We start from the raw sequence: 27,229 nt of genomic DNA on the forward strand, positions 1-27,229 counted from the left end.
CTAATTTTTATTCAATGTCATAAGTACTTTCATCCCTTTCCATGATGCTCTCCTCCTGGATTCACTTTGGGGTCAGACCGTGGATGGTACAATGGAGAATGAGCAGATGGTACTTTCCGAGGGGTCGGCCTTGGTGGGAACCTGGGGTGCGTGAGCTGCCAGAACATTCCGAGAGGTGACAGCGTGGGCAAGAGAGAGAGGCTGCAGGAGATATTCAAATTCCTCAGCATCTGAATCCGCTCCTGTCCCAGGAATACTGATGTGGCGTGCCTCAGGCTAGCCTTGGATTTCTGCCTGTTGACGATCATTTCATTAGAGTGTTAAAAATGGAGTCTGAAACAGGTCTCCTCATTCCCGGGCTGGACGTGTGCCGAGTAGGGAACACTTAGCAGAACTCTTTCATAAGAGGAGACTAGAAGCTGATAAACTCACACGGTGTCATTTAGTGGATGTAGACAAAAGCCCCGCTTCACGATTTTCCTCTCCCAAACCGGCCAGATCAAAAGTAACAAGATGAAAATGAACGAGAAGCTTCCATGTTCCTGTATCGCAAAGCTGGGCACTCGCGAAGGAGGGAAGGACACCGGGCCCGGGGTGGAACCTCCACCGGCTGTGCCCCATCAAGGTCTCCAACCACCGAGAAATTCAGGGGTGAAATGGGTGCGAATGGATGACTACCAACTCTCATTCGTGGGGGTCACACATTTCTTCACCAGAAACAAAGAAAATGAGCTTCACCCTTGTGTTTTCACTTGTAAACTCATGTCAGGGTGCAGAGAATGAAATGAAAGAAAAACTCAGAGGGGTCGATGCACTTCTCTGTTGGGTGCTTCTCCATTTTCAAATGTGAGAGTGAGGCTACAGGAAACAGGACAAGTGGCCTAAGACACGGACCAGGTCCCTAAGTATGGTGGGGGTTGGGCGGGGTGGGGCAGCTGGTGAGGAAACCTTAACCTGGACAGCTGTGGCCTTAACACTTCTCCCTCGTTTGTCTCCTCTTCTTTGTTTTGTTTTGTTTTGTCTTTTTAACTGACCGCTGGAACCTCACTCCAGAGGCTTCGTCAAGCAATGCTAAGTAGATTTGGACACTTGTTATTTTTCATTGTTTTAAGTGGTAACCACGTTTGTATGGCTGGTGAAATAGGTTTTCCGCTTTTCTAAAATGCATTTATTTATTTAATTAGAGTGGGGGAGGGGCACAGAGAGAGGGAGCCAGAGAATCCCAAGCAGGCTCCACACTGTCATTGCAGAGCCTAACACTGGACTCGAACTCACGACCCGTGAGATCAACAGTTGCCTGCTCTGGTAGGACTGTGCCAGCCAGGTGCCCCTAAAAACTTTCCTTTAAAATCGATACATAGGGGCGCCTGGGTGGCTCGGTCAGTTAAGCGTCTGACTTTGGCTCAGGTCATGATCTTCACGGTCCGTGAGTTCGAGCCCCACGTCGGGCTCTGTGCCGACAGCTCAGAGCCTGGAGCCTGCTTCGGATTCTGTGTCTCCCTCTCTCTCTGCCCCTCCCCTGTTCATGCTCTGTCTCTGTCTCAAAAATAAATAAACGTTAAAAAAATAAATAAATAAAATAGATAAATACATAAATAAATAAAACACAAATTTAAGTTTGCAAAGTAATTGACTGGAGGCAAAGTACTGAATAAACAATTCTGCCATGGGTACTAGGCTGGGACAAACTCCTGAGGGTTCTAGATTGGACACAGCTTTTTGTTGGCTGATGACAGCTAATGCCTTATTCAGCGTCCACTAAGGATAGGCCACTGTAAAGAGCTTTTTCACATCTGGCCCCTCACAACCCTGAGAGATGGGTATCATGAGTGCCACTGAACAGAAGGGAGTTGTGTCCATGAGGTTAAACACCCTTGTGTCAGATCACATGGTAAGAGAAGCCAGGATCTGAACCCAGGTCTAATGGCCAAAGCTCTACCGAAAAAGTTCTAACTCTCAGGGCGCCCAGCTGGCTGGGTTGGTAGAGCATGTGACTCTTGATCTTGGGGTTGTGAGTTCAAACACCATGTTGGGCTTACTTAAAAAACACTACTCCCTAGTTCCTCCTTGCACAGCCGGGGGTGTTCCCTCTGACCTCTGAGAAGACCTTCCAGGGAGCGGCCATAACGTGCACCTGCCCGGTGTCCTTCCCCGGGTTAGAGATCAGAACTTGTCCCCTCCTTCCTTCCCTTCTTATTTGAGCCATACAGGGGCTGGGGCCCATTTCCATGACTTTCGTTTCCAGGCTGAGCACGGCTTCTTCTTCCCCGGAACCCTGAGCTTCAGCTCCATCCTGATGAAAACGCCCATCTTCCGCAATCTATAACCAGTTCTGCTGGGAGGGGGCTGTGCCCACCGGCCTCAGTGCAGATTCAAACATATCAAAGATTCCAAGTTTTAAAGTTGTCGGACTTCCGTTTCCATGAGGAGGAACTCTATTTCCACTCGCACCCCGGCAGGAGATTAGCAGCCTGAAATCACTTTGACAGTGTGGGTGCCCTACTGCATATACCACGGGGAGTTTTAATTCCAGCCTGTGAAATTGTAATTGCTTCTCCAGGAGAAGCGAGGAATCCTGGGTAATGGCCACAGCCGAGCTCAATGTCAGAGTTGCCAGTCGCTGCCACATCAGATATTACTTGCTGTTATTCAAAAATCACTCCAGCTTTCCATATGGGAAGTCGAACTGGGGAGCGAAAGTAAATTAACAGCAACTGTCAGCTGTTCAGAACAGCACAGACAGCGGTGTGACAGGGGTGGGTGACCTCCCATCAAAAAAGGTAACTTTTTCTCTTCTTTTGGTTACGATAAAGAGTTTCACAAACAAATTTCATTACTTAAGGTATGCAGCCAAATGATGTCATCGTGAAGCAAAAAATAATCTGGTCCAAACGGCACGGTAAGAGGAAAGCTGCCAATTTCTATTCACTCCTTCCTGGAAAGAATGGATGGGGTGGGGAGTGGCCCAAAAGAGTAATTAAAGTAATGAAGATAGCAAGTCCGTGTCAGGTTGATGTTCGCAATGGATTAAAATTACCTGCTATCAAAGTTAAACTGTCTGAGAAATTGCTTCCTGGCTATGTTTGGAATAAAGAAAATTTGGAGCCACCGCATCTGATTACAAGACACTGAGAGGCAGAGAAAATTATCTGCAAAGGGAAGGACTTGTTCTCTGCCACCTCTGAAGACGGGGGAGGTTCTGAAGTATCCTAAGTGGTTCTGAAATTAATTTTTTTGCTACTGACGGTCAGAGAGGAAAAACAAGGGGCTGAACATAACTGTTTATAGGGAAAGAGACACAGTTTGTGGCATTGCTTTTGTTTCCTTTGTTTTTTAAAAATTTATTTATTTTGAAAGGGTGTGTGTGCATGTGCAAGCAGGGGAGTGGAAGAGAGAGGGAGAGAGAGGATCCCAAAGCAGGCTCTGAGCTGTCGGCACAGAGCTGGACAAGGGGCTCAAGCTCATGAACCGTGAGATCACGGCCTGAGCTGAAATCAAGAGCTGGACGCTTACAAACTGAACCACCCAGGCGCCCCGCTTTTCTGTTTAAGTCATGACAGAAAACTCACGTGAAGGCTTCACTTGTCTTCATTTGATGATTTTTAGGGCAGATATCAAGTATTAGATTTCACTTTTCCGATCAGAGAAAACCTGCCCTTGGAAGGTCCTTCTCTTAAAGACGACCCCGCCCCAGTCACATCTCCACCCACCTCTCTGCCTGGCTAAATCAACTCCTTGGCAGCAATCTGCTTTCTACTCCTTGCTTGTCCCACCTGGCACCTGCCCGTGCCCTTTCAATGTACTTAGCATCCTTTGCCTCCATCTTTACGGGGCTCACCCTTCCTAGAGAAAGCCTTTGTGGACCTCCCCAGTCTGGGTTCGATGTCCCTCCTGGGCTCAGACAATTCCCTGTATTTTCTACCTCGAGTAGCTGGATTACAACTGCCTCCGAGCTTCCCAAAGGTAGGGACGGTGTCTGTCCTGTTCGCTTCTTTCATCCCAGTGCTAAGCACAGTTGCTTGGCACACAGTTAAGTACTCGCCAACCACATGCCAAGGTGTCTTCCCCTTGAGAAGTCTCCATCCCACTTCTGGAAGGGATTCTTCTTCTCCCAGTGTCCTCACATTGCCTTAAGCATCTCCTAAAGCTTAGCTACCTGTGTTCATGGTCTCAGCACGTCTGCCGGTGCCCTGCCCACCCCCTTCTGTGACACCAGCTAAGGTACACTGCAGGCCCACAGACTCTAGCCTGAGAGCGGTAAAGTGCACTGGTTAAGAACAGGACTCTAGAACCAGACTGCCTGGTTTATAACCCTGGCTCTGCCACCTGCCAGCTAGTGACCTTGACGGGTCACCTCTCTGTGCCTCAGTTTCCCCATCTAGAATAATCATTCCTTCTTCAGAGTGGCCATAAGGTGTTACATATGCTAACATATTTACAGTGCTTGGGAAGGGACCTGGCTCTATATAAATGGCAGCCATGATGATGAAGAGGTGAGGAAGAGGAGGCTGTCACTCGTAATATTATGGCTACAGACATCAAAAGTGTTTTTGGCTGCTACTTCTGTTTGCCTTGACTCTTGTGCCAACCGACCCTTGAACGAGATTTCTAAAACCAATAATGGCAAACTACAGTGACTTCAGCTTCTTCCCAAGTGGTCACCCGGGACCCATCTCCTTATTTCTGTTCCATTCCAGGTCCTCCTACCGTGTCCATTCCTGGATTTTTGCATTGGCTTCCTGTTCCTGTTCCAATAGTAGAACACAAAATCCAGCTCCTATGGCTTAGACTCATTGTCTCATTGCCTCAGAGAGTGCTGCCTAGCTCCAGTCACAAAGGCCATAAATCTTAAACCCAACTACCAAGAGTCGAGAAATTTCCCTACTGGTAGAGGATGAGTTAGCATGTTTTCTCTCTTAAAGTCATGCACAATGAAAGGAGGCGCTTATGGTAACAGAGTCGTGGAGTGACATAGCCAGCTGCTGGAGCACTGGGTCGTTCTGGGACCTTGGGCTGTAAGTGACTCTAGTGGATGGCCAATAACCTGTGTGCACTGAACAGTCACAGGCTGCGGTAGAAAATCCAGCCCAATCAAAGCTACCAAACCTGGTAGAGAGTAAACAGCGCCCCTGGGTCAGTCTTAGGAGGAAAAGGTGAAGGTCTGCACTGCTCCAGAGAAGAGAAGGCAGAGATTTCAGATCTGGTTCCGGAAATCAAGGATAATGATCCATATATTATAGAATACAACACAGTTGTAACAAGAAGTCTATAAACTCAGTATGATGGGTATGGATTCCTTCTTATAAATTCCACTCAAGCTTCTTTCTGTAACTCAACTTTTCATAACCCCATTCCAGTGGAGAAACAAAAGTCAGTCTAGGTCAGTGCACACACAGTGCCCCCAGACTCCCACCCCCAACCTCTTCCTGCTGCCTTCTCTCTGGGACTGGGACTAAGAGCTCAGGGGATGGAGACAGGTGCAGGGGACACCTCTGACCCAAGCTGGCACTGGGCTGCAGAGATATTCTTAGCTGTGACGGGAGCCTTAAGACACGCACTCAGTGATGACACATTTCTGGACACAGGTAAGTCCAGAGTTCCACCCCAAAGCATCTCTTCACCAAACACATCACTTGGGAAGCCAGTTTAGAAAAGTTCCAAACTAGAGAGATGGCCTCAGACAAAGTCACTTAACTCCTCCTAACCTCAGTGTCTCCATCTATAAAGTAAGTGGGTCTTTTCAAACTCTATGCTTTCCATGAGCCCCTCTTGCCCTTATTCTAGGCTGATCTGTAGGGTTCTCCACGCTGGCAATTTCAGGCAAAACCAGGTCCTCAGTGAAGCAGAGAGAAACACACTGATCCCCTTCTGTCAAGCGCTGAGAAAGAGCAGTCTTTCCATGTAACCTACTTAAATCTCAACTCAAATTTCAAGTATTTCTGTACGAAAGTTTAAATTGTCTGCCACACTGGGGAGAAACAGAGGCTGTTTAAGATTGATTACCAGAAGGCAGCCAGCAGTGAGTTTCTAGGAGTTGACATTTGTGACTTTAGTGTTGGGTTGCCACAGGTTTTGCTTTTAATATTAATTGAAGTTACCACAGCTCCCCAGATAGACAGGCTGACTGCCACACAGCATGAGGAAAAGCTGGTGTTAAATTGCTTCCCCCCCACCCCCTAACTTGCCTTTTGATTTACGTGTCTAAAGGCATTAAAGATATTCTTCAACCTGAAATGCAGCATTTTTAGCTACTGAATTTTCTTGTAGCTTGTATAATTCTGATTGCCCGAGGCAATCTGGTTTGATGAGATTACATTTTTTTAGACTGCCATCTGACCAATTTCTGCCTTTTGTAAGACTGCTTTGGAACTTTTGACCTTTCTAACTTCAAACATCTTGGAGGGTGTTGTGTTAAGAGGGAAAGAGAGAAGAGGGAACTTAATTGGAGACTTTAGAATCTTGTTCTGAGCAGATGAGGTTAGAGATCTTACACACAGAAGGAATGTCTGAGAAGAAAAACTATTGGAGAGTCAGACACAAAAAAAGATATAAAAACAGGAAAGGTGGGAAGTGGTCAAGGACGACAGACACAACAGACGTTCCTTCGAAGGTTTGAAGATCATGCTCTTAAATGAGACAAAATCCAACCTATCCTGAATGTCTCTCCAGGTAAAAATTTAAAAGTAAATTTCAAAAGATCCTTTACTCCCACTGGATGGGACCCAGACTTTATAAGCTCCGTCTCTTGGTTCATTTTCCATTTGACTTCTGATTTCACTCTTGTAACCAAATGAGACAGGATATTGACTATTCACCACTGTTTCCTGGGAGAGAGACTGGGCTGTGGGCTGGTTTACTCACACCCAAAACAGGGAGCGGAGACCAAATTATAGTCCAGTTTTTCTGGTCTCATAGATGTGACACGTTTTAATATGGCAGTGGGCCGGGGCACCTGGGTGGCGCAGTCGGTTAAGCGTCCGACTTCAGCCAGGTCACGATCTCGCGGTCCGTGAGTTCGAGCCCCGCGTCGGGCTCTGGGCTGATGGCTCAGAGCCTGGAGCCTGTTTCCGATTCTGTGTCTCCCTCTCTCTCTGCCCCTCCCCCGTTCATGCTCTGTCTCTCTCTGTCCCAAAAATAAATAAATGTTGAAAAAAAAAATTAATATGGCAGTGGGCCAATAATCAGGAACTTAGCCTTTTCCTGTGAAGGTTGGAACTGAGGGTAGTGGGCCAGGACTTGGTGTCTGTGGGCAGCAGAAGCCCTTCTCTTATATCTCAAATGACACCAAGTAGGGCTGCAGAAGTCACCCTGGCTAAAAACAAAAACACAAACAAACAAAAGAAGACAAAAAGCCAGGAATATTTGTTCTCTAAGCATCACAGCCTGAGATGGTTACCACAGGTGGCTTTTGGGTTAAGTATTCACATAAATTTATCGAGAAGAGAGCATATGAATCCTTAACTAAACAGGAGTATTAACAGGATCTGAGATGCAGAAGATCAAAACCAGAAAGCTGGAGTCACTCACTTGAATCACAGCAGATATACAGGGAAGGTAGCAGGTGCTGGAGGATATACGGTCGCTGGGACCCCGGAAGCTATTCGACGTGAAAATGCCAAAGCAAAGATTAAGGTTCAAAGATGCTGCACTACAAAGATAGGGGGCTGCCTCTTATTGAGGCATTTTCTTTGTTAAAATAACGATGGGCTCCCCACATCTGGTTATGCGGTATGTGTTAGAGCAACAGGCATAAGACCAACCAACCCCTGGTATCAGCAATACCCGTGTCAGTGACAGCGGTGACAAGAACCACCACCCGCTGACTAAGCTGAGGTCGGCTCTCAGTTCTCCTGGAAATGGACAAGTATAGTGGCTTAGCAGCAGATGAAAAACTCAAGGTGAAGCCTTGCTTCGTGGTCCTGAAAAAGTGGTTATTCCATTGTGCATTTCCAAAAATGTCCGTATATGGTACCAGAAGAACCCACTGGTTGGAGCATCAACAGGAGAGCCAACTGTCCTCCACGCTGTCAACGCGTATCTTTCCAAACAGGCATCTCTTCAGAGCCTGCAATGCTTACAAGTCTGTTTAGAAGCCTGGAGTGGCTCTTCCTTGACTATCGGCTAAAGTCTAGATTCCTTAGAACTGCATCAAAACTGGCATCAAAAAACTTCACAAATGTGACCTGAGACTTAAAAAAAATATATTTTTTAATCTTTATTTTTGAGAGAGAGAGAAAGAGCACGAGTGGGGGAAGGGCAGAGAGACAGGGAGACACAGAATCCGAAGCAGGCTCCAGGCTCTGAGCTGTCAGCACAGAGCCCGATGCGGCACTCGAACCCACAAACTATGAGATCATGATCCGAGCCTAAGTCAGACGCTTAACTGACTGAGCCACCCAAGCACCCCAACCTGAGCTTATTTCTTAATATCTAGCTATACTCTTTCTCAAATTCACAGTGCACTTTTATACTGTAATTTGGCAAAATAAGCATAACAAAACATTGATCACTGAAACCCTTTCTAAGTACATAATTGAGTGGCATTAAATACATCCACAGTGCTTGTGTATGTAAGCATCACCATTATCTTTTTACAAAATTGTTTCGTCATACCCAACATAAACTCTGTACCCAGTAAACAATAACTCCCTCTTTCCCTCCTCCCCTCAGCTCCTGGCAACTTCTATTCTCCTTTCTGTATCTACGTACTTGTCTAGTCTAGGTAACTCCTAGAAGTGGTATCACACAGTATTTGTCCTTCTGTGTCTGGCTTATTTCACTAAGCATAATGTTTTCAAGGTTCATCCATGTTATAGCATGTTGTCGGGATTTCACTTCTTTTCCAGGTAACATTGTGTACTACGTTTTGTTTATGCATTCATCTATCAATGAAAATTTGAGTTGTTTCTACCTTTTGACTACTGTGAATAATGCTGCTAAGAACACTGGAATATAGGTACCTGTTAGAGTCCCTACGTTCTTTTGGATTATGTACGTAACTAGAATAGAACAGCCAGTCATATGGCAGTTCCAGGTTTCAATCTTGAAGGACTGCCACGGTATTCTCCACAGTGGCTGACCCATTTTACATTGTCACCAATAACATGTAAGGGTTCCAACTTCCCTACACCGTCAACATTTCTTTTGATGGCAGCCGTCTCAACAGGTACGAAGTAATAACTCACTGTGATTTGGGTTTGCATTGTCCTAATGTCTTAGCATGTTGAGCATCTTTTCCTGTGCTTTTTGGCCACATACTTGCCATGTGCTTCTTGACCATATACACATACTTCTTGTGTGTATCTTCTTTGGAGAAATGTCTACTCAAGTCCTTTACACAACTTTTAATTGGGTTGTTCAATTTTGGGTTGTTGAGTAATATATATTCTGGCTATTAATCTCTTGTCAGAGATAGGATTTGCAAATATTTTCTCTCCCATTCTGTAGGCTTTGTGCTTTCTTGATAGCTTGATAGCTTTGTGCTTTCTTGTGTCCTTTGATGTACAAAGTTCTTAATTTTGATGAAGCCCAAAATTATTTTTGTTTCCTGTATTTTGGTATCACACGTATGAAATTATTACCAAATCTAAAGTCATGAAGAATTTCCCCAATGTTTTGTCTTCTAGAGGTTTTATAAATTTAGCTCTTAAGTTTATGTTGGTCGTTTAGCCCCTTTGAGTTAATTTTCATATATGGAGTAAGGTAAAAGTCCAACTTTATTGTTTTGTATGTGGATATACAGTTTTCCCAATACCATTTGTTGAAAAGACCGTCCTTTTTTACTGGTCTTGTCAAAAATCAATTGACCATATAAGTGAAATTTTTTTTCTGGGATTTCTGTTCTATTCTATTGATCTGCATGTCTGTTCTTGTGCCAGGACCATACTGTTTTAATTATTGTAGCCATATTGTCAGTTTTGAAGTTATTAAGTATTTGTTAGTCTTTGAATTTTATTTTTCTTTTTCAAGATTGTTTTGGCAATTGCATTCCATATGAATTTGAGGGCTGGTTTTTCCATTTCTGCCAAAAAGGGGGGGAGCTGTTTTGAGAGCAATTACATTGAATCTGTAGCTTGCATTAGGTAGTGTTGATATTTTAACATTAAGTCTTCTAGATGTGAACATGGGATATCTTTACATTTATTTAGATATAAAAAAACTTCCTTTCAGCAATGGTTTATAGTTTTCAGCATGCAAGTCTTTTAACTCCCTTGTTAGGTTTATTCTTCAGCATTTAATTCTTTAGATGTTATCGTAAATGGAATTGCTTGCTGACGTCTTTTTAAATGGCTCACTGCTGTGTATAGAAACACAACTGATTTGTGTGTGTTGATCTTACAATCTACAACTATGCTAAATTTATTAGGTCTAACAGCTTTCTTGTGAATTCTTCCGGATTCGGTATACATGGGATCATGTCATCTGCAAATACAGTTTTACCTCTTCCTTTCCAATTTGGATGCCTTTTATTTATTTTTCTTGGCTAATAGCTCTCATTAGAACCTCTCGCACAATGTTTTATAGCAGCAGTGAAAAAAGGCACCCTTGTCTTGTTCCTGATCTGAGGGAGAAAACTTTTAGTCTTTCACCACTGAGTATGGTGTGGGCTGTGTGTTTTCATAAATATCCTTTATGTTGAGGAGTTTCCCCTCTACTCCTAGTTTTCTAAGAGGTTTTTGTCATGTAAGGGTGCTGGATTTTGTCAAATGCTTTTGCTGTGTCAGTTGAGATGATCAAATGTTTTTTTCCCCCTTCATTTTATTAGTGTGATACGTAATGTTGATTGATTTTATGTTGAACCACCCTTGCATTCCTGGGATGAATCCCACTAGGTCATGGTAGACAATCCTTTTAATATGCTATTGAAATCAACTTGCAGATCTGCTCCGTATTTTTGTGAAGTATTTTTGCATTTATATTCATGAGGGCCATTGGCTTTCAATTTTCTTTTCTTTATTTGGCTCTACCGTCAGGGTAATGCTGGCCCCAAAGAATGAGTTAGAAAGTATTCCTTCCTTTTTCATTTTGTTAAAGTGGATGAGAAGTACTGGTGTTAATTATTCTTTTTACGTTTGGTAGAATTCACTTGTGAATCCATTTGCTCCTGGACTTTTTTTTTTTTGTTCATGCTGTTCAGGGGAAAGTCTAGCGTTTAAGGGAAGAAAGTCCTGCTGCGAGGCATTTTCTTAAGAGGGCCGAGTTCCACAAAAGAATTTTCCCAGGGACACCTACCAATACACTTAGTTCAATCTAATCTTCACTCACCAGATGTTTAAATTACTTCTGGCTATTTCAAAACAGATCACACCTGCAAGAGTAAAGGCATCACGCAAATTCATCCTGCAAGGGCAGAGACTCACAAGATAGCACCAGGAACTACATTCAGGAGTGAGTGCCATCAGAGTCATTCTAAAGTGACTCTGAGGGAGATAACACAACTTAAAAAGTAAGCTGTGGTTTGTAAGTAGCCTCAATACTTATGCATACAGTATGTGGATGGTATGCTTTAGTTCACAAAGGTTGGACCTAAGTATAACAAGCCTTAACTAAACAACATGCTTTATATTTATTTGAAATTCTCTTGCTCTGTTTAAAAAACCACATGTGTCTTATTCCCTTTTATGGAAATTGGGGGTAAAAACAAGTTAAAAGCTTGGATGTTGGACTCAGTCTGGAATAACATCTATAGTTACTGTTATTAAGTAGGCATATTAAAAGCAGATTACATAAACCTAGGTGTTAAAATTTGTAGTTCTTTAGGTTTTTCTGAATTCCAAGTTTTCTCTGACCTTGATCCAAGGTTGTATTTTTTACAATGTATATTGTGTTTTAAAAATACAATGTAAAATGTATTTTTTAAATGTATATTTTAAATATATATATATATATGCATGCATATATATATATGCATATTTACATAAATATTTTTTTTTCTGGGCACTTGCCCATCAATATTCATAAGTGCATTCAGATGTCCATAAACCAGGAGGACTGCAAGAGACCAAATGAAACTCTTTGCTTCAAACTCTACACAGTTGGGATGTTCTGGCTATGGAACCCCAGGAAACAGTACTGGTAGGAAATAATTGACAGAAAACTAATGAAGAATGATAGTGTCTGCATTTCCTTTTACCCCCAAGGCAGGGTGGGGGAGGGTATGACTTCTAGGTCTCCTATTAGTCTGCTTGCTCTTTTCATCTTTGGCCACAGAAAATCTCCTTCTTGATCTCAGATCGGCCACCCAAATCTGTGCCCCACACCGTTCATTAATTTGATCTCCTCAAATACAGCTGCGATCCATTTTCTTTGAATTTTTCTTCCTTTGCTGCATTTGTTAGAATTAGAGCTTAAGTCCCTTGAGGCAAGAATCTTTTTATTCCGTATATAATTCTTTTGGGTGGTCGTGAGTTAATATCAGAATTGAAAACCACCTAGCCCTATTTATAAAATTGGTTTGCATGTTTAAATGGCTAAAGTAATCATGAAAAGGGAAAAAAAACTGTGTGTGCCAAGGACATACTACTTGATACACGTGATCCCATTTTAGCTTTCGATGACCCTGCGGTGGGATCGTGTCCCTATTTTACATGAGCTTCAGAAAGTGACCTGGCTGCAACTTAACCCGAACTTTTGCTGATGTCAAAAACCTCACGCTTTTTCCCTAAACTATCTGCCTCCAATTTGTACTGAGGTCTGAACCTAGTTGGTTCAGATCCTTGACTCCTTTATGGTTTCTGAACTCAAATTTTATAGTTTCAACACCATAAATGCTAGCTCGATGGAAGGGCAAGTGCAAATTCATCAAACACGTGCTATTCATAAATTAAAAAACTAAGAAAAAAATATTTTGACAAATAGTTAGGACCCCAGATTAAATATAAATTTGGCATGGATCCCAAAAAGGTTGCCCCATAGAGCTGAGGTTTTCAAGCTTTCTTTTCTTTTCTTAACATTTTTGAAACAGAGAGAGAGAGAGAGAGAGAGAGAGAGAGAGAGAGAGAGAGACAGAGCATGAGCAGTGGAGGGGCAGAGAGGGAGGAGACACAGAATCTGAAGCAGACTCCAGGCTCCGAGCTGTCAGTACAGAGCGGACACAGGGTTCGAACCCAGGATCCGTGAGATCATGACCTGAGCCGAAGTTGGACACAAGAGAATGAGGCACCAAGGCACCCCGGTTCTCAAGCTTTCTTGACTCATGGCACCCCTAGTCCAAAAGAAACAGCTAACCATTCTCTTTACTAAGTAGGTAGGTACTAACAACTTAGTACATACTTGTGTCTTACTATCTTACAAAATCTGTGTGAAAAGATACAAGTATATTGAAATACATATTTGTTTTATTCCAAACTTACCATAATTACTTAACGGAAGCTGTGCATCTATGGGGCACTGCACAACTTCTCAAACCTTGAAACAAAATCATCTACGGTTCTTGTTCCGCATTTTCACTTGATACTTGCTTTTTGTCACAGCAACTGCCTAAAATCCAGCCTTAAACATGGCACCTTCAAAAAGTGTGCACTCCAATGTTGAAACTGAACCATTTTGAGTAGTTTGCACAGTATCTGACAGATGTCAGTGTTTCCCTCAAAAATTTAAAATATCCTGGGGTGCCTCAGGGGCCAGGCAAATCTTAAGAATATCTTTTTCCCTCTCTTCTTTCCTCTCTCTCTCTCTTTTCCTCCACTCCCCTCCCTCCCTCTTTCCCTTCCTTTGCTTTCTTCTATGTTTGTTTTATAATGATAAAACCTCTTAAAGCTTCATTTCTAACTCCAACCCTCTCTTTATGACTAAAAATTTCAACCTGGCTTGAAGTCGGCAGAAAAGCATGTTTTGACTGAAAGACATATGGGAATCTGATGTTGAGACACATTTTCCCAGACATAGAGCAAAGTTTTCACCAAAGAATATTTTACATGATCCTAATGGCTACCTTACACTTGATGAACCAAGGAAGATGGAATGAAAGAGGGAGAGGGAGTGGAAGGAAGGGAAAAGAAACTTGATCAATAAATCTTCTTTATGTAAACGCGTGACGGTGAGAGGTGGGGTCTCTGGGAGCTGAATGGGTCCCGAGGGTGGAGTCCTCACAAACGGGAGACTTGGAGATCTCTCTCACCCCTTCTGTGGGAGGTGCACAAGCAGACGATGAAGCAGGAAGTGAGCCCTCACGAAACACTAAATCGCCCCAGGGCCCTGATCTTGGACTTCCTCGTCTACACAATCAGGAGAAATAGATTTCTGCTGGTGAAAAGCCGCACAGTCTACGGTGGTGTTAACGGCAGCCTGAATGAACCGAGACGGATCCCTTCAGAGTTTCCTTTTCGGCAGGAGGGATGACATTAAAAAACCCAAAAAAGACTTTGGTCCTAAAAGCAAACATGAAAAGAAAACAGGCACAACAGGAGCTCTGCTTACAAACCGCAAGTCGACTGTCCTATCGTGGCTGACTTTTTTTTGAAGTTTCTTTCTTTCTTTGGAGAGAGAGAGAACGAACAGGGGAGGGGCACAGAGAGAGGCAGAGAGACTCCCAAGCAGGCCGCACACCGTCAGCGCGGAGTCTGACGGAGGCTCGAACTCAAGAGGCGTGAGCCTTAGTTGGCCACCCAGAGGTCCCGTGGCTGACTTTTTGTTTGAATCGGGACAGTCTATGTTATGCTATGCTGACAACTCCCAGTCTCAGTGGCTTAAGCCAACAAAAGTTCCTTTCTTGTTCTACACCTGTCTAGCACGTCTACACCTGCTCCTTGCACTCCCTCGGGGACCTCATCGTGACACGTGTGCCTGTAATCACCCTCGTGGCGGGAAGAGTGCATGGCCACTCAACATGTCCGCCTCAAAGACACAACCCTTCCGCTCCCACTGCCTTGGCCACGGCCAACGCCAGTCACGAGGCCAGGCTGAACTCCAGGCCGATGGGAGACGCACGGCAGCCGTATGGGCCGGGAGGAGAGGACGTGGAAAGGTGAGAGCTTTCCTGCCGTCCAAACCTGCTCCTGCAGCAATCCCCCCCCCCCCCCCCGCCTCGTCCTGTCCACAGAAGAACGGTCTCGTCAGCGACCACCACACCCGCTTCCTCCTCCCTCCCTCCAGCAGGACGTCATGGAAAAACCGCAGGCTGGATTTTCAGACCACAGCCACCCCGCTGGCCAACTGGTCACCAGGACGGTAAACGAGATCACGTGCGGTCTGGTCCCCACTGCAGGGCTTTTTATGCTTTCTGAACCGAAGAGATGAAGGAGGTTGCATCCCGACTGGGGGGAAGGAAACAGTGGAAGTGGGGAGGGGGGCACCCCGTGTGGCTGAAACAATTCTTGAGGATCCCCGCCGCGGCTGGTGAGGGGCGCTGGGGCTGTTACAGGACGGCCGTCATGCTTTCACGGAAAGGACAACTGAAGGAAGGCGAGTGGAGGCAAGAAAAAGCACACAGCAGGAGGGGGGAGTAGGAGGGCAAGAGTGGGGAAAGGGTGGGGGGGGACAGGAGCACCGTTCTGGTCTCCAGTCAGTGACAGGCGCAAAGTTCTTCTTAAGCCCCGTACCGCGTGACTCCAGGCTGTCGCGCAGGGTGAGCCCAAATGCACGCTCCGCTGGGGACCCTGGGAGGGACACGGGCAGGTCCTCTGCATTTGAAACCTGACTTCCTCTTAGAAGCACATGCTGGGTTTGGAGAAATGTACTGACACTGGTTTTGTTTTCCAAACTCACCACCTGATGACATAATTAAATTTTATTTGGATGCCTCGAAAGACATAAAAGGCTGAAACATTTTGACATAAAAAGAAGAGCTGAACAGGGTATGAGTTTTTTTTTTTTTTAATTTTTTTTTTCCAACGTTTATTTATTTTTGGGACAGAGAGAGACAGAGCATGAACGGGCGAGGGGCAGAGAGAGAGGGAGACACAGAATCGGAAACAGGCTCCAGGCTCTGAGCCATCAGCCCAGAGCCCGACGCGGGGCTCGAACTCACGGACCGCGAGATCGTGACCTGGCCGAAGTCGGACGCCCAACCGACTGCGCCACCCAGGCGCCCCCAACAGGGTATGAGTTTAAAGATGAAGTGTCACCCGATTTCCCTGCAACTCCATACCGTCCAAGTAACATTTAAAATCTGATGTTTGTAAGATTGCTTAATAAGTCAATTCCTTTCACGTAAGTGAAATGTCACTGTATTTAGTAAAGGCCAGTGATGTCAGGTAGAAATAAATATTTGATGTCACCGATCAGAAACGTCAGAAAAGGGGCACAGCTGGTTTTAGACAAATACGTTTTCGAAAGTTTGCGGGTGCTGAAGACGTGGGGGGATTCCTTGCGCTTGTCAAAAACGTCGCCGAGAGCCCTGGAACTGGCGACTCTCCCTGGTGCCTTCCAAAAGAATTCTTGCTTCCAAATGCACGTTTGTCTATAAACTTCTCAGGAACACATCTGCTGTGAAAAATAAGATGTTCGTAGCACCGGGACTCCAAACAAAGCAGAGAGAGAAAGATACGTTTTTGAAGGTTTAATGACATTCAAAATTCTTCCCACACAAGGAAAAGATGACTGTGTAATTAGGTTCTGACTTGAAGACAAGAGGTTGAAAGAAAATGCAACCCCTTGCATTTCTTGCCGCAAATAAACCAAAAGGAGCTTAATTGAAAAGATATGCCATGGCAACAGTTAGTAGGTTTTAGGGCAAATAACCAATGGCCCAACTCCACGAGAGACACAATCAGCCTCATTAAAAAGTGTGGCTGGAGCAGAGGCAGGGAGACCAGGATAAATGACGGCTCTTGGAGTACTGATGTGATTGCTGTTCTGTTCATTGAAGATTTTAATCAGAAATTTATTCTTCTTCTCCAATGTTTCATTTAGTTGTGTTTTCATTAGAGATTTTGACAAAAAAAGGCGAGAAGAAGAGCCAACAGAGCCAGGCCCACGGACACCCTCAGTGCACGGTCTCGACGGAGGTTTTGCAAGCGGAGGGCCATCCTGGAGCTTGCGAAGTGTCGCCCGACGGCAGAAGCGTGGGATACTGAACTCGGGTGATTCCCAAGCCTATTTCTGAATTCCTAGGAAGACGGAAACATAGAGGGGGGAAAAAAAGATTTAAAAGATGCAAACAAGCCCTACTGTGATGTCAATCAAATAATGAGTCCCTATACAAGGAGCTTTTTTGTCTTTATTGAGATGCAACCGACACACTACATTGTTATCGTTCAGGTGTACAACCTCATCGTGTTTTGTATGTTCCAAAATGGCTACCACAAGAAGTCTAGTTAACATCGACTACCACGCATAGTTACAATTTTATTCTTGTGACAACTTTTAGGATTTACTCTCTTAGCAACTTTCAAATATACAACTCCGTATGGTTAACTACAGTCACCACACTGCACAGTATGTCCCCAGGGCTCATTCACACTATAAATGGAGGTTTGCGCCTTTTAACCACCTTCGGGCATTTGCCCATCCCCACCCCAATCCATCTGTTCTCTGTAATTACGAGCTTGTTTTGTTTTTTTAAAGATTCCACATGTAACTTAGCCCATACAGCATTTGTCCTTGTCTGACTTATTTCACTTACCATATTGCCCTAAAGGTTCATCCATGCTGTTGCAAATGGTAACATTTCCCTCTTTTTATGGCTAATATTCTGTTACATACATATATATATCATCCCACATCTTCTTCATCCATTTATCCACCGATGGACACATAGGCTGTTTCCACACCTTGGTTACTATAAATAAGGCTACAGTGAACACAGGGGGGTTAGTGTTTCCATTTTCTTCAGATAAACACACAGAAGAGGAACTGCTGCTGGATCATATGGCAGTTCTGTTTTTAATTTTTTGAGGACCCTCCAGACTGTTTTCCACAGTGGCTGCACCAGTTTGCATTCCTACCAACAGTGCCCTCTTCTTCACATCCTCGCCAATGCTTGTTATTTCTTGTCTTTTTGATATAACAACCGTTCTAACAGGTATGAGGTGTCACTGTGGTTTTCATTTGCGTTTCCCTGATGATTAGTGATGTTTAAGTGCCTTTCATGTACCTGTCGGCCATCTGTATGTCTTCTGTGGAAAAATATCTACTCAGATCCTCTGCCCATTTTGTAATCAGATTGGTTTTTTTGCTAGTGACTTGTAGGAGTTCTTTATATATCTTGGTTATTATTCCCTTATCACATATCAGATAGGGATGATTTGTAAATATTTTCTCCATTCAGTAGGTTGCCTTTTTGTTTTGTTGATGGTTTGCTTTGCTGTGCAGAAGCTTTTTAGCTTGATGTAAGAAGCAGCTATCACTTAGTTACTCCTTCAACAGAGACACATTCAGACATGCACCATGGGCCAGATGGCCTCAAGTTAGGTATGGGGAAATCACATTTCCTTTCCTGGAAGTGTCAGACCAAATTGATGATTTTCCAGATTATACACAACATATACGAGACAGAGTGTGCGTTTATGGAGAATCAAGGCAGAATTCATGAAGCATAAGTTTTATGTAGAGTGGAATCATAGGAAAAACGTTAACTTTTAGGGATGCGACCACATCCACTCGGCAAAAGAAGGACAGAGGAAAAACTGTGGAAGCCATTTGATTCCACAAACGTATCCCTCAGGGTGGAGATTTCCAGCCGGGGCCCTGCTGCAGGAGGGCTGCCCCAAACTCGAAGAGGGGTCTGAAGGGGTCTCGGCGACCAGAGGGACGGGCCCTTCACATGCGGCTCCGTTACTCCGCTGGGCAGTGTAGCCACTACCACTTTCTCTGTGCGCCAGGCATGGACAAGGTCGCAAAGTCCTGCTTGGAAGGAGCACGAAGAGGGAGGAGTGACCACCACACTGCTTTTTAGGTGGTCTCTGTTCCCTGATGCTTCTTCCTGGGGGTGCAGAGGAGTGGGGGGGAGGCACCTGGCTGCTCTCAAGATGGCTCTGGTTTTGTACAGTGTAATTTTAATTCTATTATATAAGATTTCCGCCTTGTGTACAGGCTTTAGAATCGGTGCCTCCCCTTCTGAAACGTGAAACAACATTTTGAGGGAGGGGGAGGGGGCAGGGGAGGAGGGGAAGGATGTGGGGAAGAAGAGCACGGGTGGGAGGAACAAAGTAGGGGGAGGAGGGGGCGACCCAGAGGCAGGACAGCATAAGGCACGTCCGTGGAAGAACGCGTGGAGAAATACACAGAAGCGCACATTATTTTGCTTATTCTTTCCTCCCAAGCTCCCCAAGAACCCCCTGCTGACACCTCCGTCCTCTGCGTGGGAAGTGCGGGCTGCAGCTGGGCCAGCAGAGGCACTGGAACCGCACGTTCCGGAAAGGAACAGAGGCAGGAATGGGCAGGGTCTGTGGAAGGGAGGGGAGAGAACGACAGGAGAGGGTCTAGTGACAAGCTGAGGTGGGAGGTGACGGACACCTTCGTTAGGATGCTGGCAGGAGGCATGGATAGGATGGACGGTGGACTTTGGGTGGACAACCAACAGGACCTGTGTTCAGATGAGTTAGTGAGAGGTGCCAGGACTAGGAATGGCGAAATAAAAAATCACCTTTACAATCCAGCCTCCACTGCCTAATACTTCCATGTGACAGATGTGCAACAATTCTTGCTTTGACTGTAGGAGGCTAACTGCAAAGTCACCGAAACTGTTAACCACAAGGATAAATCTCTCGACCCAACGGCAGTCGAATCGCTATTTACTTCGGCACCCCATAGGTACCTGGGTTGATGCTCTATGGGGTCCGTCCCTCAACAAGGGACGTGTACCCCAAAAGATGGAGCTCTCCTCCCCGGAGGCAGCAGGGGCAGCGGCCAGAGCACAGAGGTGCACCCAAACCTGCCTGCACCCCAGAAGACCATCCTCTTGTGCATCCGGCTTTCTGTGTAATGTGCTAGGGTTAAGAACATGTGGACAAACTTTTCTTTTGACTAAAAGTAGTCTTGGGGTGCCTGGGTGGCTCAGTCGAGTGTCTGACTTCAACTGGGTCATGATCTCACAATTCGTGGGTTCAAGCCCCGCATCGGGCTCTGTGCTGGCAGCTCGGAGCCTGGAGGCTGCTTCGGATTCTGTGTCTCCCCCTCTGTCTGCCCCTCCACCACTCACACTCTGTCTCAAAAACTAAACATTAAAAAAATTAAAAGTAAAGTAATAAAACTGAAATTAAATAAAAAAAATAAAAGTCATCTATCTCAAGGACAGCACTCATATGGATGCACTACAATGACATCAACAATGGGACTTCTTCCAACGCAGGGAGGCTAACTCACCTCTGGCCTCTTGAAACTGCACAACTACAGGTATAGAGCAGGGACTCAGTAAATGTTTAGCAGTGAATCAGTGAATGAATGAATGAATGAATGAATGGGGGGTGTGTAATCCAGATGAGATCCAACCGGTCAGAAAGATGCCTTTCCGTGTCCCTGGTAACCGCCGTGGCCTATGATGTGTTCAGAGAACTAATCTACACGAATCCTAAAACCTCACCTCTAGAAATTAAATCAACGCTTCTTCAGTTTGGGTTTAGAAGACCATAACTAAGACTACAGACCGTTCCCCAGAGAAATGTGGAGGTCCCCGTGCACATCTGCACACAGCCCCCCGTCACGCTTCATGCTGTATGACCTCAGGAGGATCACAGACACCCTCACCCAGGAGTAGATCTGGATAACACAGAGACAGAAGCTTTCTTTTTAAGAAAAAAATATGAATACAAAATTAAGTACAGGGTCCTGGAAGGGGGCCCTCAAAGAGAGGCCCTGAAATGAAACCTCTCCCAGCTTCTAGAAATATCCACCTCTGTTCCACTCCAGGCTCTGAATGCTGGACCTTGGTGCTGCACCTGCCATTCAAGGAGCTGTCACTTGGTGATCGCTGCTGCCAGCTGAGGCAGGGGTCAGGCTGACCTGGGCAGGGCGAGGTGCGTCTTAAAGCCTTACGCATTTGGTTGAGCTTATAAAACATTCTGCTTCACAAAGCTGCAGTGCAGGTAACGTGCCTGTGCTCTCAGCCTGAAAAAAAAAAAAAACCCTCGGCTTCTGACGGTTTCACATTTCTTCTTCTTCTAACTCATTTGCCATAAAATTGCTCAAAATATGAAAGTTACTTATTAAACGACCATAGTGGGTCAGCTGTAGTTGTAGTCAACATAGCCATTTTTGGGGCGCCTGGGTGGCGCAGTCGGTTAAGTGTCCGACTTCAGCCAGGTCACGATCTCACAGTCCGTGAGTTCGAGCCCCGCATCGGGCTCTGGGCTGATGGTTCAGAGCCTGGAGCCTGTTTCCAATTCTGTGTCTCCCTCTCTCTCTGCCCCTCCCCCGTTCATGCTCTGTCTCTCTCTGTCCCAAAAATAAATAAACGTTGAAAAAAAAAATTTTTTTTTAAATAAAAAAAATAAAAAAAAAAACAAAAAAAAAAAACCATAGCCATTTTTTTCCCCTGGGTTTTACTCAACACTGCCCCCTCAACACCCCCATCACATACCAAACACACCAGAATATAAAGTGCTCTGGTGACAGGCCGCCCTCCTGTTCCTAGTGGCCACGTCTGCACCACAGAATCGCACACGAGCTCCAGGAAGCCCACCTCACCTGCCAGTCTCCCTCAGATCAAAACACAGCAGGAGAAGGAAGATTTAGTCTGTCTACCGCACTGTGCGTCTTTTATTGTCTTCACCTTTTACCGATTCAAGACCTTGATTAAAAGAGTCTGATGATGGATTTTTAAATATAAGGTTGAAAACAAAAAAGGTTTCTCAGAAGACAGTAATCAGCAGGGCAGCGAGCTCTGCGTATTTCAGCTGTCACTATTGCTGTGGCACTGAAAGAAAAGAAACTTGAAAATACAGGAAACAGAAGGACTTTCTCATCAAGTCCAAGATGCTCAAACACAGCAGACCTCTACACAGTGAGAAGGAGCATTCACGAATAGGAAATAACATGGCATTCCTAGAACGCAGTTAAAAGTGCTTATAGGTGAGGTGACGATCAATACCCAATCGCGAGGTAAAAGTTTACGTGTGCGCGCGTGCACGACTGCACGCAGAGAACAATGTGTGTAAGTGACTTAGAGAAAAACTTAGTATGGTCAATAGTTCTGGAAAGTAGACAGAAGGCTCAAACCCTCCCTAAACTTCTTTTTAAAAAAACTTTTTTTTAATGTTTATTATTATTATTTTTTTGAGAGACAGAGCACAAGCAGGAGAAGGGAAGGGAAGCACGAGAGAGAGGGAGACACAGAATCTGAAGCAGGCTTCAGGCTCCGAGCTGTCAGCATAGAGCCTGATGTGGGGCTCGAACTCACAAACCGTGAGATTATGACCTGAGATGAAGTCAGACGCTTAACTGACTGAGCCACCCAGGCGTCCCATTCCTCCCTAAACTTCTTTAGCATTACTGCCAAAAGTCAGTGGGGCTCCTGGGTGGCTCAGCTGGTTGAGTGTCTCACTCTTCATTTTGGCTCAGGTCATGATCTCCGGGTTGTGAACTTGAGCCCCACGTCGGGCTCCGCACTGAGTGTGGAGCCTACTTAAGATTCTCTCTCTCCCCCCCTTCCTCTCCGCCCCTCCCTCTCTCTCTCTCCCCCTCCCTTCCTCTGCCCCCTCCCCACCTTGCTCACTCTCCAAAAAAAATAAAAAGAACTAAATCTTTAAAACAACATTATTACCAAAGCTTATTAATTCTTGAAGTTCAAGACGCACTTCTGTCTCTCAAAGTATAACACACCCAATATGAGAAATTTTACTGCTTACTAAAACTAAACAAACACTAACTCTCAAACTTACGCTTTTTAAGAAATAAAACTCCACTTACAGATGCCTTTTTTGAAACAGACAGAAATTTGAAAGGAGGTAGGATGTGACCTTTGTTCAGTAAAGATCCCTATATTTATCCAGTTATAACAAACTAAGGACAAGTCTGAGAAAGTGTTAACTTGGATTAACATGGGCTCTTTCCCCCCCTTGTAAATCTCACTGCTTCCTTGATTAATTTCTAAACATGTTGCTAATTCTTTTTTTTTTTAGTTTTTATTTATTTATTGGGGGGGCAGGGCAGAAAGAGAGAGAATCCCAAGCAGGCTCTGAGCTGTCAGCACAGAGCCTGATGTGGGGCCCGAACCCACGAACTGCAAGATCATGACCTGAGCCGAAATCAAGAATCAGATGCTTCGCCGACTGAGCCACCCAGGTGCTCCTATACTTGCTAATTCTTAACGTATCCTACTAGTTTTCAAAAGTCTAGTTTGTTAAATCCTATTGATGTAAGAAATCTGTGAATGTAGAACCAAGTACATATTCTGAAAACGAAGCCAAACAAAAAGAACGTTGATGTTCAGGAGCTTTACAGATCAGATCAACCGGGTGGAGATAAACGAAGGCTTTAGAGACAAAACTCAGTCTAGTCAGATGGTGACAACAGTCCATCCTGAATTATCCCTTCCTTGGGCGGTTACCCAGGCATTGCTAGGGAAGGGAGAGAGCCCCACACACGGTCACACTGCACGCACCAATGTCAAATGACACCAGTTCTAGGGACAGGTAGTACACTGGTCCCAGACTCTAATCCCATCTCTACTGGAGGATTTGGGGACAAATGATTCATCCTCTCTGTTTCCACATAAAATCACCTAAAAAAAACGGAGGTACTACTAGTATTTTCACATCATGGGGTTGTTACGGGGATCGAATGAGACTTGTATGTTCAGTTTTTGAGCACATAAAACTCAAGATTAGCAATATTCCGTGGTAGTTTGCGGTTCTAAATACCAAGCTGCCTCAAGATGTTCTCTTTGTAAAATGATAAGGTCACCATGTTACCTATTTCTCAAATACGATTGATTGATTTATGCTACTTTTGTCCCTTACGCATCATCAGGGGACACACGGTGTGTAACGAATGAGCATGGGTTTCGAATTCTAACAGGGCAGAAACCGAATCCAAATTCAGACATTTAGCAGCTGTGAGACCTTGGGCAAGCAGTGGCAACTCCCTAAGCCTTGCCACCTGTCCTATGAGGCAAAGCTATCTCAGTATCTACCTTTAGGTGACGTGGAAAGGGGGGAAAATACCACACCCAGCGCCCTGGTGGGTGCCTGGGATACAGAAGGTCTGGATAAAGGGCTATTTTACCCCAGCCCAGCAGTGGGACTTGGGGAAGGCCAGAGCCTCCCCCAGCACTGAGCAAAAGTACCAAGTGAGACGTACACGTGCGGCCCTGGGTATCATCCTCAAGCACTCACCCACAAGAGAGGGACTGTGCCTCGCTTGCTCCGGCATCTTTTCCCCTCTGGGCTCTTGCTCTGTGGAATGAGCCTTCTGGAACGGCTCTTAACTAAAACCATCTCATACATGAAAAGAAACTCGAATTCCACAATTTATGACACGGGATTCAGCCATCAGATGTGCCAGGGGCCCATTTTTACATCTGCTTTCTCCTTTGATATTTAATTCTGTCATAAACTTTTTTTTCAAAGAATCTAAAAACGAGGGGAAAAAAGTCACTGTCGATCCCACAAAGGTACATACAACCTTCTTGCCCTTGCTCTGTGCCCAGCCTGAACCAGGCAGCTCCCCCCCACCCACGGTCTTCCCCCTGCCTCCTTATTGTTCTCCCAGGGCCCTGTCAGATAGGACCTCCTGTAGGAAAAGCTCTCTCAACCATCGCCCCGCTCCAGAGGACAGAGGACTCAGGTCCTTCCCTCTGTGGGGCTGGGTATCCTGCTGGCTGGCCCTCACCACGGCACCCGTCAGTGGTACTTCTCTACTCCTGCGTGATCCTGTGTATACTCCTTAAAAGGGCCTCTCCAATTGCGCCCTGGCCCAGCATGGGCGGGGGGGCAGTGCTAGCTGAAGAAGTATTTGCATTTCTACCTGTTCCTCAGTGCTGGGGATTCACATTTTATACAGGTGCGGACAGTCTTCCATACAAACCGCCGTGTGCCTATTCTTGTATTTATAAGATTCTTGGGTAAATGGAACAGGGGGTCAAACATTATCCATATACACAGCATAAATATAAAATAGTAGCAATGGGGAAAAACTTACCAGTGGAGAAGGAGTGTGGTATATTAGCTTTCTATTGCTACTTGAATAAATTACCACAAACCTCAGGTTTAAAAAAGTTTTTTAAGTTTGTTTGAGAGAGAGACAGCAAGCTGGGGAGGGGTAGAGACAGAGGGAGAGAGAGAATCTTAAGCAGGCTCCATGCTTAGCTCAGAACCTGACATGGGGCTCGAACCCACAAACCTTGAGATCATGGCCTGAGCCGAAATCAAGAGTTGGACACTCAACCGACTGAGCCACCCAGGTGCCCCCAAACCTCAGGTGTTGTTTTTTTTTTTAATGTTTTTATTTATTTTTGAGAGAGAAAGACAGCGCGAGCAGGGGAGGGGCAGGGAGAGTGGGAGCCACGGAATCTGAAGCAGGCTCCAGGCTCTGAGCTGTCAGCACAGAGCCTGGTGCAGGGCTCAAACTCACGAACGGCGAGATCATGACCTGAGCCGAAATCGGATGCTTGACTGACTGAGCCCCCCAGGCACCACAGGTTTTAGTAACATTCTTTCTCTTGCAATTCTGGAGGTCAGCGATTCTAAAATCAAGATGTCAGCAGAGCTGCGTTGTTCTGGCGGTTCTGGGGGGTTGACGGGGAGGGGCGCTGCTTCCCTTGCTCTCTACCCAGCTTCTAGAGGCGGCCTGTATCCGTTGACTTGTGGCCTCTTCCCTCCATTTCCAAAGCCAGTAGTATCGGCTTTTCGATAAGGATCCTTGAGATCTACATTGGGCCATAGGGATAATCCAGGATAATTTCTCCATCACCACCTTTAATTGAATCCCATACCTGAAGTCCCTTTTGCCATGTCAGGCAACATTCACAGGTTGCTGGGATCAGGATGTGGGTTGTTGTGTGTGCGCGTGTGTGTGTGCACATTGTGCTCACCACTCCTGGCACGTGTGAATCCCCATTTTCTCATTATCCCACCAGGTGAGCTCAGTGCCGAGCAGCTGCACGAGAGAGTGCAGTCCACGTTTACAGGGAAGAGGGGTGCAGGGCACCTCCCTTCATGGCTGGCTGGCCGTGAAGCTTCCTGGAGGAGGAAGAGGGGGGCTCCAGGACTCAGCCTCTGCTGAGGTCTTTTCCTTCTGCCAACACAGACCTGTGAAGCCGCCACGTTGGTCCTACTCATGGCTCTTACAGCCGAAAGAGAGGACCTGAAGGACGTAGTTGATTAACGTTCTCTGAAAAGATACTTGTGTTCCTTTGCGTTCTACATTTATATTTTTATACAGATGCCAAATATCCTGTCCTGTTCTTGGGAGCTGAATGGGCTTGGCCTTCCAAGGGAAAGTCGTGCTGTTCTGAGGCCTCACCTGCATTTCCTCCTCTTTATCAAAATTATTTATAAATTAATACATATGACCACAGAACCAGAAGCATGAGGATCCAGGAGGACAGGGGGACGACAGCCTCTACATAAAAACACTCAGTAGAATGAGAAACGTTTATGCATTGGTCACCATGTGGCCAGTAGGACTGCGAGTATTCTGTATGCATTCTTTTCTTCCTCCCCAATTCCCAGGGAAGCTGTTCACAGGACTTCATCCTGGCTGACCCAATTTACACAGAGCAGGTATACCGGCGAAGCAGAGGAGAGGCCTGGCTTCGGTCATGGTGAATTTAGCATTGGTCGTAATGCAGCGCAGGTGCCCTTGTAATGCGATGGGAAGAAAAAACCAAGTGCTCCATAGAAAATGACGGTCTGGGTCAAGACTCCAACCCGGCAGACTTTATCCATTTTGCTTACTACTGCATCTCATGGAGATACTGGTGACATTTTGTGTCTCTACAGATGGCCATTCCAGGAAAGCCAGCCTCCCGTCTTGTAGAGGCGTTTCATGCTACCTGTCTTACGGTTCTGAACCACATGCTGAGATTCTTCAAGTGTGACCTGTAGATGGCACCTTGCTGAATTTTCTCTGAACGCGTGCGCATGCACACACACACACACACACTTGATCTGCTCACATTAGGACGTGCTGCAAAATGTGTTTTAATGAGTAACAGTTGGTCTGGTTCTGCTCAAATAAAAGACACCCCTGTAAGAGACTTGCCACCTGTCTTCCCATCTTGCAGCGCAGCGTCGAAGGGAGTTCTTCTGTCCCTGACACCTGCAGGTATTGCCAGGGTGCCCTCCACGTGCCAGCTCCCTTCCTCCGACTGACAGACACCCTCCCCTCCGAGCCCCGTGTCATCAGCAGA

At 45.5% G+C, this 27,229-nt stretch overlaps 1 protein-coding gene across 7 annotated transcripts in view; it reads right to left on the reverse strand.

The window, feature by feature from the left end:
- Nucleotides 1–27,229, reverse strand: part of CDKAL1 (CDKAL1 threonylcarbamoyladenosine tRNA methylthiotransferase) — a 705,830-nt gene that overhangs the window by 35,131 nt on the left and 643,470 nt on the right. For 5 of the 7 annotated variants that reach the window (XM_025916964.2, XM_086706142.1, XM_086706141.1 and 2 more), the window contains one exon: nt 15,710–17,048. The exons of the other annotated variants lie outside the window; for them this stretch is intronic. In XM_025916964.2, the coding sequence (XP_025772749.1) occupies nt 16,863–17,048 (186 nt within the window). In that variant the 3' untranslated portion in view covers nt 15,710–16,862. Of the gene's footprint in view, nt 1–15,709; nt 17,049–27,229 lie in introns of those variants that run through there. 7 annotated transcript variants of the gene reach the window in all.

The sequence above is a fragment of the Puma concolor genome, chromosome B2 (assembly GCF_028749965.1).
Source record: "Puma concolor isolate L17-30 chromosome B2, mPumCon1.1.hap2, whole genome shotgun sequence".
Classification (NCBI taxonomy): domain Eukaryota; kingdom Metazoa; phylum Chordata; class Mammalia; order Carnivora; family Felidae; genus Puma; species Puma concolor.